The 12,702-nt window shown below is 43.8% G+C and overlaps 1 protein-coding gene across 1 annotated transcript in view; it reads left to right on the top strand.

Moving 5' to 3' along the window:
- Positions 1-1,107: 1,107 nt before the first annotated feature.
- Positions 1,108-12,702, top strand: part of LOC104507949 (GRAM domain-containing protein 1C-like) — a gene marked incomplete at both ends in the record, with an annotated part of 25,089 nt that continues 13,494 nt past the window's right edge. The window contains one exon of the mRNA XM_010149397.1: positions 1,108-1,236. Coding sequence (XP_010147699.1) covers positions 1,108-1,236 — 129 coding nt within the window. The remainder of the gene's footprint in view (positions 1,237-12,702) is intronic.

A 12,702-nucleotide genomic window follows, 5' to 3' on the forward strand; every position in this document is an offset into this window, starting at 1 on the left:
CAGCTGGTGGTGGTTGCAGCCGGTCCGTGTGTTTGCGTGGAAAAGCTGCGGAGAACAACCCTTCTCTGGGACCGTGTAGCCTGGGGCGTCTCCTGGGGACACCGAGAGTCTCTGCTGCCTCACCCGGGTGTTGTCTTGTCTTCTGGGCTTGGCTGGAGCCTCGGAGGAGCGCTGGCCTGCTGGCAGGACATTAGTAGCCCTGGCTAGCCGTGGGCACGCGTGTCTGCCAACATCGGTCTGGTTTTGGGTCGTTCTGGACTCGAAACCCAGCGTTGTCTCTTCCTGATGGATGCTGTACTACAAGTGGTGTTAGATATTGGTTGGGGGCCTGCGCTGGGTTGTCATGGAATCACGGAACGGTTTGGGTTGGAAGGGACCTTAAAGACCATCCAGTTCCAACCTCCCTGCCATGGGCAGGGACACCTTCCACTAGACCAGGTTGCTCAAAGCCTTATCCAGCTGTTTTATGTCCCAGTTTGTTAGTTAGCTTGGGGCAAGTGTCTTTCTGTGGCTCAGTTTCCCTTCCTAAAGTAAAACTGACATTCCAAGTGAGGAATATTGGTATCAAGGGAGAGTGCTGCAGAAGGGTGCTTATCTTTACAAAAGATGATACAGGTAGAACTGTTTGCCTCTGAAGTGTTACACTTATATTCATATGTGATAAAATATACAGGTTATAGTATAACAGCACGTATAAATATTTGATGTATTTGTATTATATGTCCATCTTCTGGTAAATGCTACACCTGAATGACCTTTCTCAAGTTTTGAAAGTCCCCTCAGATTCTAGAGATGTGCAGCATGTTATATCACTGCATCATGTTGATGTCATTCTGGCTCTGAAAGTCTGTGTAGCTTCAATGTGCAAGTTGAGGAGTTGCTGTGGAAATAAAATACACTGTTTAAAAAAGTAATAATTATAGTATGGGAGGGGGAAGTAAAATCAATGAAAAGGCTGTCAGTGGGAAGCGTTTCCATGCCACTCACCTTGGTGAAACTAGCATGTCAAGTTTCATGTAACGTATAGTTGTTAAATGGATTAACCATCATCTTATTTCACCTTTCTCCTCTGTTGCTGAATTACATACCTTGCTTCTTTGTTCACAGGAAGTTCATGAAGTGGATCATGGTCTTATTAGCCAACTACTTGCTGATTCAGAGGAGACTCTTAGTTCGTGCACAGAGAAAATGCAGGGACCTGCTCAGTATAGCTGGAGCGCTGACTGGAGCTTTTGGGTAACGTGCTTTATCTTTCTTCTAACTTATGTTTTATTTATAAATGTGTTTATATGTCTATTTTAATTTATATAGGTGTGTATATGTACTAGCTTTATATCCACAGTTCTCGAGTTGCTTTGTAGTTATGAATTAGTAAAGCATCCTCCACCCATGTAGTGAGGTAGGCAATTTTATCATTATCAGCTTACTGAAGTGTAAGCTGAGACTGAGAGGGGGTGAAGTTGTTTACCTGATGTCATGTATAGAGTTAGTGACAGGACTTCTGGCTTCTCTGCCCAGTCCTGTCTCCCAGTTTCTTCAATGCTTCGTTAACCTATCCAATGCCTGTTTATGCTTTTAGAAAGACACTGTTGATGCTTTTTAACAGTAAGGGCTCCGTGTTGGGTAGTTCTTCTGATGTGCTTTCCTAGTGTCTGTTTTTTGTCAAGTAAACACATTTGTTTTCCACAAGAGTAAATAAAGGTTCCTGTGTAAAGAATGGGATTTGTGAATAAGGACAAAAAGGCATAGTTTAATTTTGCTCCTCGCCAGGGTGATTCCTCACTGACAGTGGAGCGTGTAATAATAAATGCTGTCTTTAATACTCTTCTCATGCTTTTGATGCTGGAATTTTTTCCCCTCAGTGCCATGAGAGGAGGTAAACTTGTGTGTGTAGACCTAGAGTGCGTGCTTTCCTGTTAGATAGGGAAGGGGCAGCCTTGTGCGTGCAGCTGCAGGTAGGTTAACACCTGATCTCGTGAGAGATTTAGATTCCCTTCCTCACGGCTCTGACAGTCTGACTCGGGTTCTGCATCAGGTGCCCGCAGTAAATTGGCGTGCTTCGGCTTGTACATAGGAGCATCATCTGGACTACCCTGTCCTTGCCCTGATGAGGTCATCAGCCTCTTCATTGTGCTCAGCAGGTGAAAGATTAGGTAACTAGCAAAAGCCATAGGGAATCTGTGACAGACCTGCGAGCAGAACTGGTGGATCAGATTTCCCAACTCCTTACTTATAAATCTAGCTCGTGTGTCTTTTCATCCCTCCTGTTCAAACTATGCAGATGTCCTAATGCTCAGAACATTGATTTCGCATCTTGGGCCCTAGCATAAACTTCCCCCAAAATGCATGTGTACTTCTAAACTGAGCAACAGTAGTCTGGAGCCAATGGAAGTGGGACAGGATGAATGAATCCCAGCAGGTTATAGACTTGTGTTGCTAGAGAGTGGGTACTTGGATCGTTCAGGATTTGGTGTGCTGTTCCTACAGTGACAGAGATGATACAGAACCGTTCTGTCTGTGCCCAGCTGTGTTACTGTAATTGAATGGATAGCAAATCGTGCTGCGCAGACATTGTAACTGCCAGCTGTGCTCTCATTAGAGAGAAAATGAGATTGTGTGAACTAACTCTTGATGGTCTGTATACAGCCGTTAATGCAGTTGGTGGTTTGCGAGGAAGAAACCTGTTTAGGTCTTGTGGTCACTTTGCTGGACTTGCACTTAGCAGCAGCTTGGCCTTTCCTCAGTGAGCTTGGCAATCTAAAATAAAGTCAGCCAAATATAGTATATGAGGAATATAAGTGTACTGTTGGCTTTGTGTTTTTTGCCTTGAGACACGTGTTGAAGGCTCAAAGTTTCTCTGAAGAGAGCTTTAGTCATGGATGGTGCGGGGTACTGTGTGTCCTCACAGTGCCGCTTTCCGTAGTAACACATACCTGTAACTTGAGGGGACTGGGACTCTGCAGCGGGGTGCCGGCTGCAAAGAGAGTGTGAGGTGTTGTGCGGTATGATGAAATGGTTGCCTTCTGCCTATGATTTATACTTCAAGACCTCAGTATTTGTTTGAAGTTAGTGTTTATCTGGCTCTGCAAATATGACCTTGCAGTTAAATCAAAGGAATTGTGTAAATACTTGCCTCTTGTAGGATAGTGCTGTGGCTTGTAAAGTTCTAGCCATGCTGTTTGTCAGTGATTAGTTTTAAAACCTCTGCCAATCTGATTGTAGGAGGCTGTGGCATTTTCTCAGCCTCAAGGGGACTGAGCTTAGAAGTAGCAAGAGGGAGAAAGTCAGAAATTCAGGGCAAAAGTTAAGATCTTCTAGTTAAAATGTTACAGCGGTGGTATCTTACCTGCTGTTATAAACAGACAAAGTGTTTTAATAACTTGCATGATCGGTAATCAGCTGCTGACTATATAAACAAATCATTAAAACTCCCTAAAAACTGAGTCACAGTAAACAGGCGAGTGATAACAAGGAAGGCAGCTTGTTGCAGTGTGTGAAGTGTGTGTCACTAACATTTGACAACTTGATCTTGCTGTTCTGTGGCAGGTGTGGATTTGTTATGCTCATTACTGCTCTTAAGTCAGTAGAACTATGGAATTGTTACAAGAGCAAGACTAGCCTGTGGTAGCATCCAGGGATCAGCTGCTTTGCCTGGGTTATGTGCTCTGGGAGCCTGCACGTTTCTGGCAACTTTGGTTTGCTCCAAGCATTCATTTCTTCTAAGTATGTATTCTTGCTTTTCTGACGATGGAAACCAAATGTGGATGTTAGAGCCTGACTGGTTTGACTTCAATTTTTCATGGATTTGAGTGGGAGTAGGCAGTTGTGCCATGCCTCTGGAAGTCAGGCCAGGTATCATGAATGCTCAATAGGTGCTGTGAGCATGTGTAATTAGCAGCAAACTAGGCTTGGGAGCCTCTGGGTTATAATCTCTTTCCTGGCTCTGGTGAGTGGGGAGAAAGAAGGGTAGCAGAAAAATTATCAGGGAAAGAAGAAAAGAGAATCCTATGATGTGTAATTTTTTCCCATCTTTGAAAAAATAATACTTTGGACAGTTTTGTTGAAAAATTTTGAAACAGGATTATTTTTCTGTACTGCTGTAAGCAATTCTTAAACTGGTAGTGTTACCAGCTGCTGGTTTTTAAGGTGAGGTTGGGTTATTTTGGGTGTTTTTTTGGGGGGTGTGGGTGTTTTTTGAAGGCTGTTCCCTGGAGATGGACAAAGCTAGACTTTTATAACCTCACTGGAGGAAGAAAAAAAGCTTGCTTGCACATTTAATCTCAGAGCTTTCCCTTTTTACTGGGACCTGTAAAGCTCACATCTACTTTTGATTAAATGGTTCTAGTTTTGGCAACTGCAAGTAGAAATGATGAACATCAAAGTTGCTTTGGAAATGAAGTTACATATGGAAACCCTGTCTCAAGATTCTGAATTCACTTTTTATTTTTTACTCTGGTCATACTGAAATATAATTCAATTCAATATCCTTGGATGAAGAAACCTGTGAAAGTCTTGAGTGTTCTCCTGCCGTAATGAAGAAGGTAAAGGTGAATGAGGAAGCTAATGAAAAGGATCCTTGCATCAAAGGCAAGGGTGTTCTGTCTGGGGACTCTAGTTTCTATTAATAAACAGTCACAGAAAGTTCGTATGTGTCTACAATAAGAAGAATGCCTTTGGAAAGAAAGAACAAAAAAGTAAGTCCTTCCCTTGCCATGAAAAGGTAGGTGCAGAGAGCTGAGATCAAATGAGCATCTCTTGGAAAATTGCTTTTGTCTGGGAAGCTTGTTTAGGGATTTGGATGTGTGTGGTGACAAGGAAGAGTTGGGAAGAAAATGGTAAATTGGCTTTCTAAAAGCCTCTTGACTGCAGTGTAATGTCAGTATAAAGAGTTGGTCAGTGTGAAGGAGTGCAACAGTAGAAGCAAACAAGTGATACAGCAAAAAGTGAAAATAAGCCTTTCGTATTTCATAATAACCAGTGAGGTTGCACAGGATTTGGAAAAGGATTTTGAATTTTTACAAACACAGATTTGGTTTCTGTGAGAAGGAGCTTGTCTGTGGGAGCATGTGAGAATATGTATGCCAAGAATACGATAAACATATATGACTCAAACCTGCACAGGAGGGATGCAGATACACATTATAATTTGGGAGATAACGTACTGCAGCACAGATTCAAGTTGATGTGCTTTGAGGCCTGAGACCAGTAAGGGTTAGATGAAATATTTCTCGCATCTATAGTTGTTTGAATGCTCCTTCCACCTTTATCTGAAGACTCAGGTTCACTCTGGAAATGTTTTACTGGGCTTGTTAAATTGATAACTATGTTCTGACACACTGGTATTAAAGGCCTTCTGACAGTTGCTTCATCTCCTGTGTTGTGCACTTGGTATGTTACTTCAGACAACTAAGCTTTTCTTCCTCTGTGCCTCCAAATGCTTGGGTTATGAAGGAGAGACATGGAGGATTGATTTTTTTTATCCACCTTTTTTATTTGCTGGTATGAAGCTGTTTGCTAAAGAGGGTGAGAATTAGATAAATGCTGTAGGTCTCCAAAGAGTATAAAGATCTTAAGCGTGCTTAGTGTTTGGGGTTTTTTTTTTCTAAAATGTCATAACCTTAATACAAATAGGTTTACTGTACTGGAGCACTGTTTTGTTGTTTGTTTACCTATCTGGAATCTCTAGAATGGGTGCCTCTTCTTTTTAGCCCAGTGGCAGCACTGATTATACAGAAGCAGCCTTTTAAAACAGTAAGAAAAGATAAACTGTGTAGTTCTGACTAGCCCTTGAACATGGGTGATTAGGCTGAAGTGTTTTTGTCATTCACCCTGGGAATCTCTATTGCTGTTGATACAGCGCCAAACTAAGCGCGGGGCTAGCTTGGACTGCCATCAGGTTTTGGCCTGTTCTGAGCAAAGTCTGACAGTTGGTGCTCTGTCTGTATAAGCTTCCCAAAGCTGCAGCAGTGCACCGTTCTATGTGATATGAATTATTACATGCATCTAAAGAATTAGTCTAGAACCTGAATGTTAAGTTTGACCGATCAGGAGAAAAAATACTATATTTGTGTGATTTACTTTTTTTGGTTTTAAGTTACTGGGAGGAATGCCATTAGAAATGCAGTATATGTCAGAAAATCAGCATGGAGTTGGTTGAATACTGATAACCTTTTAATGAAAGGGCAGTTTGTAGCTTGGGGAATGAAAGGTTTAAAAGACAACTCTAATGGATGGAAGTAAGCACTTTATTTTTTTTGGTCTTTTTGGTTTGTTTACAGTTCTGTTCAGTATTTCTGAAAAAAAGCAGTGGTTTTACACTTTTTCAAGTGAGCTACAGGTAAGCTGCTTGCACCCTTTTTGGAGGGAAAGAAGACTGGTTATTAAATGTACCATTAAACAATCACATCCTGTAGAGTTCTGTTTAAGTCATGAGCAGTAACTAGTAGTGGAAGATTCTCCAGGAGCTGCTTAAGGGAAAAAAAAAATCAAAATATGAAACAGTTTGAGATTTAGATGATTTGGGACACACAGTTACCTATCCAAAACCAAAGGAGCATACTAGACAAGAATATGTGGCTTTTCTGCTAATGACTACTCTGGAAGTTATATTTTATGTAGCAGATGGTTGTGCACTAATTGAGTTACGTCAAGATTCCTTAGTGATATTGGCAGCATTTTAGAAATCAAATGGATTAAGAGTTGGATTTTTTTTTTAGGTAGTGCTTTTTTATTCAAGTTGCTTGCAGAGTCAGTAAAGCATATGCTTGGGATATTTGTGTGCTTGTTACTGCAACCCCCTAAAGCCCCATGGGAAATGACAAAGTCATTCAGGACTTTGGCTTACTCATAGGACCCCTCAGCTTCTGTTTTCTACTGTGCCTACCCACCAGGACACAAGCTATCACCCCTTGCTCAGAATGAGTGGAGGTATGTGATCATGAATCATGGTGTGCACGTAGTTCTGATCAGCTTGTACTGATACACGTGTCTCCCTTTGCGTTCCATTTTTATATAAAAGTTGAAGAAAAAATTGTGTATGGTCTGTCTTTGAGAACAGCTGAATCAAATCTGGAGGCAGTTTTTAATATAGAAATGATGAAGAGGAAAATCTGCACTTTGGTTTCTGAAGTAGAAAAGGAAGAGATTATATATTTAATAGGAAAAATAGTTTGGGGCGGTTGCTTGGTGGGTACTGTTTTCCATGTAGTTTCCGGTGCAGTAGGGCTACCGGCAGGCATAACGGGATGACCAGTGGAACTTACACCAAATCAGTTCATGTAATTGGCTACAGTCACTACTGCATTGACTGTAACTACGGTTGAAGTTTAGTATTTTCCTTCAGGTTTTCACCATAGTCCTCATTCCAAGTATGTATGTGTCCTTCTGTGGCTTGCTGAAAAACAAATGACACCAAGAGGAATCACTACCAAGAGGATTGTTTCCTTCCTTTGTGGCCTGTTTTTTTTTTTTTTCTGATCAGTATTTGGGGACTGTTGCTAGACTGAAATACAGATCAGAGATGCCAGAGTCCTGTTATGGCAAAATAAGGAGGGAAAAGTAAAACTGAGGTGTGCCATTCTTTTGCTTCTGTATTTGCCTGCTTTTGCATTAAGTAATCTCGGTGGAAATCGGCAGGTAAGAAAGACAAGAGTTCAGAAGTAATAGCTACTTTATTGCATGAGGTGTTGTCCTTCTCCCCACTCCAAAAAAAATATAATCCGGATTTCCACCCCATCCCCCCATTTATGAAATGGATCAAGTAACTCTAAAGACAAGCAGTTTGAATTTTTTTCATTATTTAAGCAGCCTGCAGTGAAAGATCAGGTGAAGGAACAGATGTTCTTAACAAATAACATTGGCTAATCGTTTCACACACATGGTGTAGGAAGAAATGAGTCAGATGAATCTGCTGTTCAGAAAGGAGTGTTTGTTTTGGCTTTTTTTTTTTTTATCCAAAAGGAAATCACCTTGACTGAGCTTTCAATTGCCATTGCATCATATAAGTAAACTTGTGGCACTTGAAACCTGGACAATGTAGTTACAGGACTCACAGTTAGACTGGGGGAGTGGACAGATTGTCTCAGCTGAAGGATACCTTTGTGCTGGGAGGGTGACAACTCCAATTACACAGTGTTAAAATAGTAATTGCAGAGTTCATACAAACACGCTTGGTTTGTTTGTGTTAAATTTGTTTTAGAACTTGATGTATCCCAGGGGGCTTTGTTGTGGATTTTGTTTTTGTTAACTCCTGGTGCAGTAGATGAAATTACTAAACCAAAACAGAACAGATTCCTTGAATGCTGCATCTTTGAAGTCAGGAAAGTAGGTACAGATCCACAATTTTTCCCTAAAATTAAAAGCAGCTAGGCACTTAAGTCCCCTGTGAACTAGCCCTGTACTAGTGTCTTGGGGAGGCAGCATGAAACGTGGTCTCTGGCAGGCTTATTATAGGCGTAATTTTACTACCAGGTCTAAAGAAGTTATTGCCAGCTATGGATGGTGTTGATGAAGATGCTGAGTAAATCTGAGCTTGGAGCATCTTGCCTCCTGGAAGCTAAAAGCACCTTAGGTTTTAGTTCAGAGCTGGGGAAGATAGTTGTCAATGGAAGTGTCGAAATGTCTTGGACTTTTTAAAATTTTAAATAAAGAGGTTATTTTAATGTTTGCCTCATCCAAACTGAGGTATTAGTTTATATAATTAATTATATTTGAAACTCAAATAATCAGCCTTATTGCTAATTGCAGATGTTGACTCCTCAGGTGTTTAATCAGCTGAAGATGGCGTTATCTTATAAACAGGAAATGCACTTATATCACTTCATGGTCATGCCACTTCCAAGGCCTGAGTCACACTGGTACCCAGGCTTTGGCAAGGCCTTTGAGAACACTTTGAGTCCTCTTACTGAGGTTGTGATGGAAAGAAATCGCCAATGAATATTTGTCTGTATGGATTTGCCTCCCAATATCTTACTGCTCTTTCAGATTCCCTGTGATGTGCCCTCCTTTGCTTTGGGGAGGGAGAAGAGTTACCTGGTTTTTCTGGTGAAACCAGTTCCTGCTATTTACATATGTAGCTGATCTTGACAACAGACCTGTGGGCCCTCTGAAGTGCCACCACCCAGCTGGGTGCCCAAAGACAGCTGCTTAATCCTGGTAAGCGGCAGTGACTGGCAAAACGACTGCAAATGTAGCCCCGTTGTGTTTAAATCAGGCATTCAGATTTAAATCTGATCATATATACGATTAGAATACCTTAAAATGCATTTTTGTGTTTCTTTTCTCAGCTTCCTCAGTAGGGCTGTGCTAGGAAAGGGACGTCTCTTCCCTGCTCGAGTCATTAGAATCATAGAATCATAGAATCACTAGGTTGGAAAAGACCTTAGAGATCATCCAGTCCAACCGTAAATTAGCTCTAGTTCAGCCGAACACCCAGGGGGATCCGACTTGTAGGAGGCTGGGCCTTCAGTGGGTGAGGTGAAAGGGACGTCTCTTCCCTGCTTGAGTCATTAGCTCTAGTTCAGCCGAACACCCAGGGGGATCCGACTTGTAGGAGGCTGGGCCTTCAGTGGGTGAGGTGGATGCACAAGAGACACCTGCCTCTTCTCCTGCAGCTCTGAAACCCTCTGTGCATTGTCACAGCTTCTAGGGGATTTGGTCTTGCAGCTGGGGATGGGTGCGTGATGCCATGCAGCCCTCGCTGCTGCAGGGGGCTCTAGTTCAGCCGAACACCCAGGGGGATCCGACTTGTAGGAGGCTGGGCCTTCAGTGGGTGAGGTGGATGCACAAGAGACACCTGCCTCTTCTCCTGCAGCTCTGAAACCCTCTGTGCATTGTCACAGCTTCTAGGGGATTTGGTCTTGCAGCTGGGGATGGGTGCGTGATGCCATGCAGCCCTCGCTGCTGCAGGGGCTGGTGGTCTGAGCAGGGTGAAGCCCCTGTGCAGCCTCCTGTAGTCCTCTTTGCCTCCAGAACAGCCCCCTGCCCACACGGCCGTCAGAGCTTGACTTCATGTAGCTCCCTGCAGAAATGCAGCAGACCGGTCCTAGCAGGGCCGATGGAGAGGGGCAGACAGCACAAGGAGAGCAGGATAGATGTATGCCTGCTGCTCCCCTTTCAGAGCAGGCAGAGGGATCTGATGGGCATGCAGAGCCCTATACCCCTGAGCTTTGGACAGCTGGTGGAGGGGTGGGTGGTGGTGTGCTCGTTTTGGGACCTTGGGTGTGCACGAAGCACGCCTGATCTCCTCCCCGCTCTGGAGCTCAGCCTGAGGAGGTCTCTTGTCAAGGGCTTGACTTACCAAGCAGACAGTGACCAGGCCTTGTATGAGAGTAGATCTGGGTCCGTGCTGGGTTACTGGCTGTAGATGTACTCGGTCTTTAACACTGGTGTGTGGGCTTGTAGCCTTCAGTGATGCAGAGAGGAGGAGCGCTGGGCACTGAGTGCTCCTTTCCAAGCTGGTGTTGCCCTGGTGATGGTACTGTGCTGTAGCCTTTGGGACAACTGTGAACTTGAAATGACCTATGCTACTGCAGTCTGCCTCCCAAAACCCATTTAGATGATAGCGATTTTTAGATCGGAGCTGGGCAGCTCTAGCCCAGCAAGTAATCAAAGTTTTCTTTGATTACTTGCTGCAGGATTTGTGTGCCTGCTCTGTAGGGCTAGTGCGTTTCAGCCTGTTTCCAGGCTGGCATGCCAGCGGAGGCTGGCAGAGCGCTAGCTAGCTCTGCTGGATGGTGTCCAGTACCAGCTCTGAGCAAGTGGGTGGGAGAGGGGGGAGCCGTAGGGGCTGGCTGAGTGTTGGCCAGGGATTTGCATGGGTTGGAACAGGCTGCAGGCAGCCAGGGGAGGAGGTGGTGTGTGTGGGGGGGGTGTGTGTCTTCTGACTTTACGTTCGCTTCATGGCTCAGTCAGTTTTATTTCTGAAATGGAGCATATGCTTTGCTCTCAGTGTGCATGTCAAACTTGAGATTTTATATCCGAAGCAGAGTTGTTACAAAAGTACATTGGCTTCACCATTTAAAAATGCTTTACAACGCTTATTTGCAGAAAGTGCTGAATGCTACAAAGCAATTGCTTCAGAATAGGCGGGGGTTATTGTCATTGCAAACTATTTTTGGGGTGGGTGTGTGTGTAGCCTATAATATAAACTACTGAGGACAAGAGTCTCTTATCACTGATAAGGTTATCAGCTTGTTTCCCAAGGACCTTAGTGGAATAGCTCCTGCTGCACCCTCTTTCAGTATAATGTGATAGCTTGTGAAAGTAAGCTAATTCTGGTGGGATCTTGAAGGAGAAACTTGGGAGTTCCTCACATGTTCTAAACTGAAATACTTTGTTACAAACTTTTCCAGCTCTCTTTTATTCTTTTTTGCTGAACAACATCAAAAAAACCCCCAAAACTGTAACTGGTTGTGCAACTTAAAAGTTCTCCAAAGAAATACCTTTACATCTTTCCATTTTTTAAACATTAAGTCTTTGAGTTTTCTGCTTGAGAAGGAAGACAAATTTAAAATTTTTTCACAAAATAATTATACTTTAGTTCTAGTTGTAATTACACAACCTGATGTTAGGAGCATAGATCCTGGTATTTCAGATGATGCTGAATTTCTTTGTCTGTCAAAATCATAAATGACGAGTTTGGCTGTGGATTTTGTAGGCTGTTTGCCAAGTCGTGCTCCAACATGATTTGGTGTTTGTACTTACATAGACAAAGCTCAAGTGTGAGACCTTCTTCCTGCTCTCGGAAGGACACGGTGGCTAGCGCGATACAGGAGCTGACCAGGCCTTTTCTGAGCAGGAGTGCAGTTCAGCTGAGTTCATGTCACACCGTGGGGTCACCAGTTGTGATACAGGCCTCCCTGGTCAGTAGTCGAGCAGAACTGCTTTGCAGAAAAGCAGGATCTTGCCACGTGTGAGGTCACCAATGGCTCGATGAGGCTGGTGTCCACACCAGTGGAGCTGGTGAGGGCTGGATGGATGACTGAGGTACTGTGGGACACAGCTTGTGATAGACTAGATCCACCCTTTAAAACAAATAGAAGTCTCCATTTCGGAAGTACCTAATCCGGTCCGTTTCATGAGGTTGGGTGTCAAATACCTTGTAAGTGGGTGTGGTGGGGTGGCCCTGGCTGAAGGCCAAGTGCCCGCCAAAGCCACTCTCACTCCCCTCCTCAGCTGGGCCAGGGAGAGAAAATGTAAGGAAAGGCTTGTGGGCCGAGATATGTTTGGGGGAGATCACTCACCCATTATGGTCATAGGAAAACAGATGACTTGGGGAAATTAATTTAATTTATTACTAATCAAATCAGAGTAGAGTAATGAGAACTAAACTCAAATCTTTAAAACACCTCCCCACTGCCCTGCCCCTCCCTTCATCCTGGGCTCAGCTTTACTCCCCATTTCTCTCCCTCCTCCCTACCATCAGTGCTGGGGAATGGGGGTTGTGGTCAGTACATTGCATGTCTCTGCAGCTCCTTCCCCCTCAGGGGGATCCTCACACTCTGCTTCCGCTCCAGTGCGGGGTTCCTCCCACGGGAGACAGTCCTCCACCAACTTCTCCAACATCAGTCCTTCCCATGGCATGCAGTTCTTCAAGGTGTTGGTCCTTTCTGCAGGGTGCAGTCCTTCAGGGGCAGCCTGCTCCAGCCTTGGATTCCCACGGCGTCAGGGGATCCTTCAGATGCAGCTGCCTGCTCTGGGTGG

This window comes from Eurypyga helias, unplaced genomic scaffold (assembly GCF_000690775.1).
Source record: "Eurypyga helias isolate BGI_N326 unplaced genomic scaffold, ASM69077v1 scaffold21543, whole genome shotgun sequence".
NCBI classification, from domain to species: domain Eukaryota; kingdom Metazoa; phylum Chordata; class Aves; order Eurypygiformes; family Eurypygidae; genus Eurypyga; species Eurypyga helias.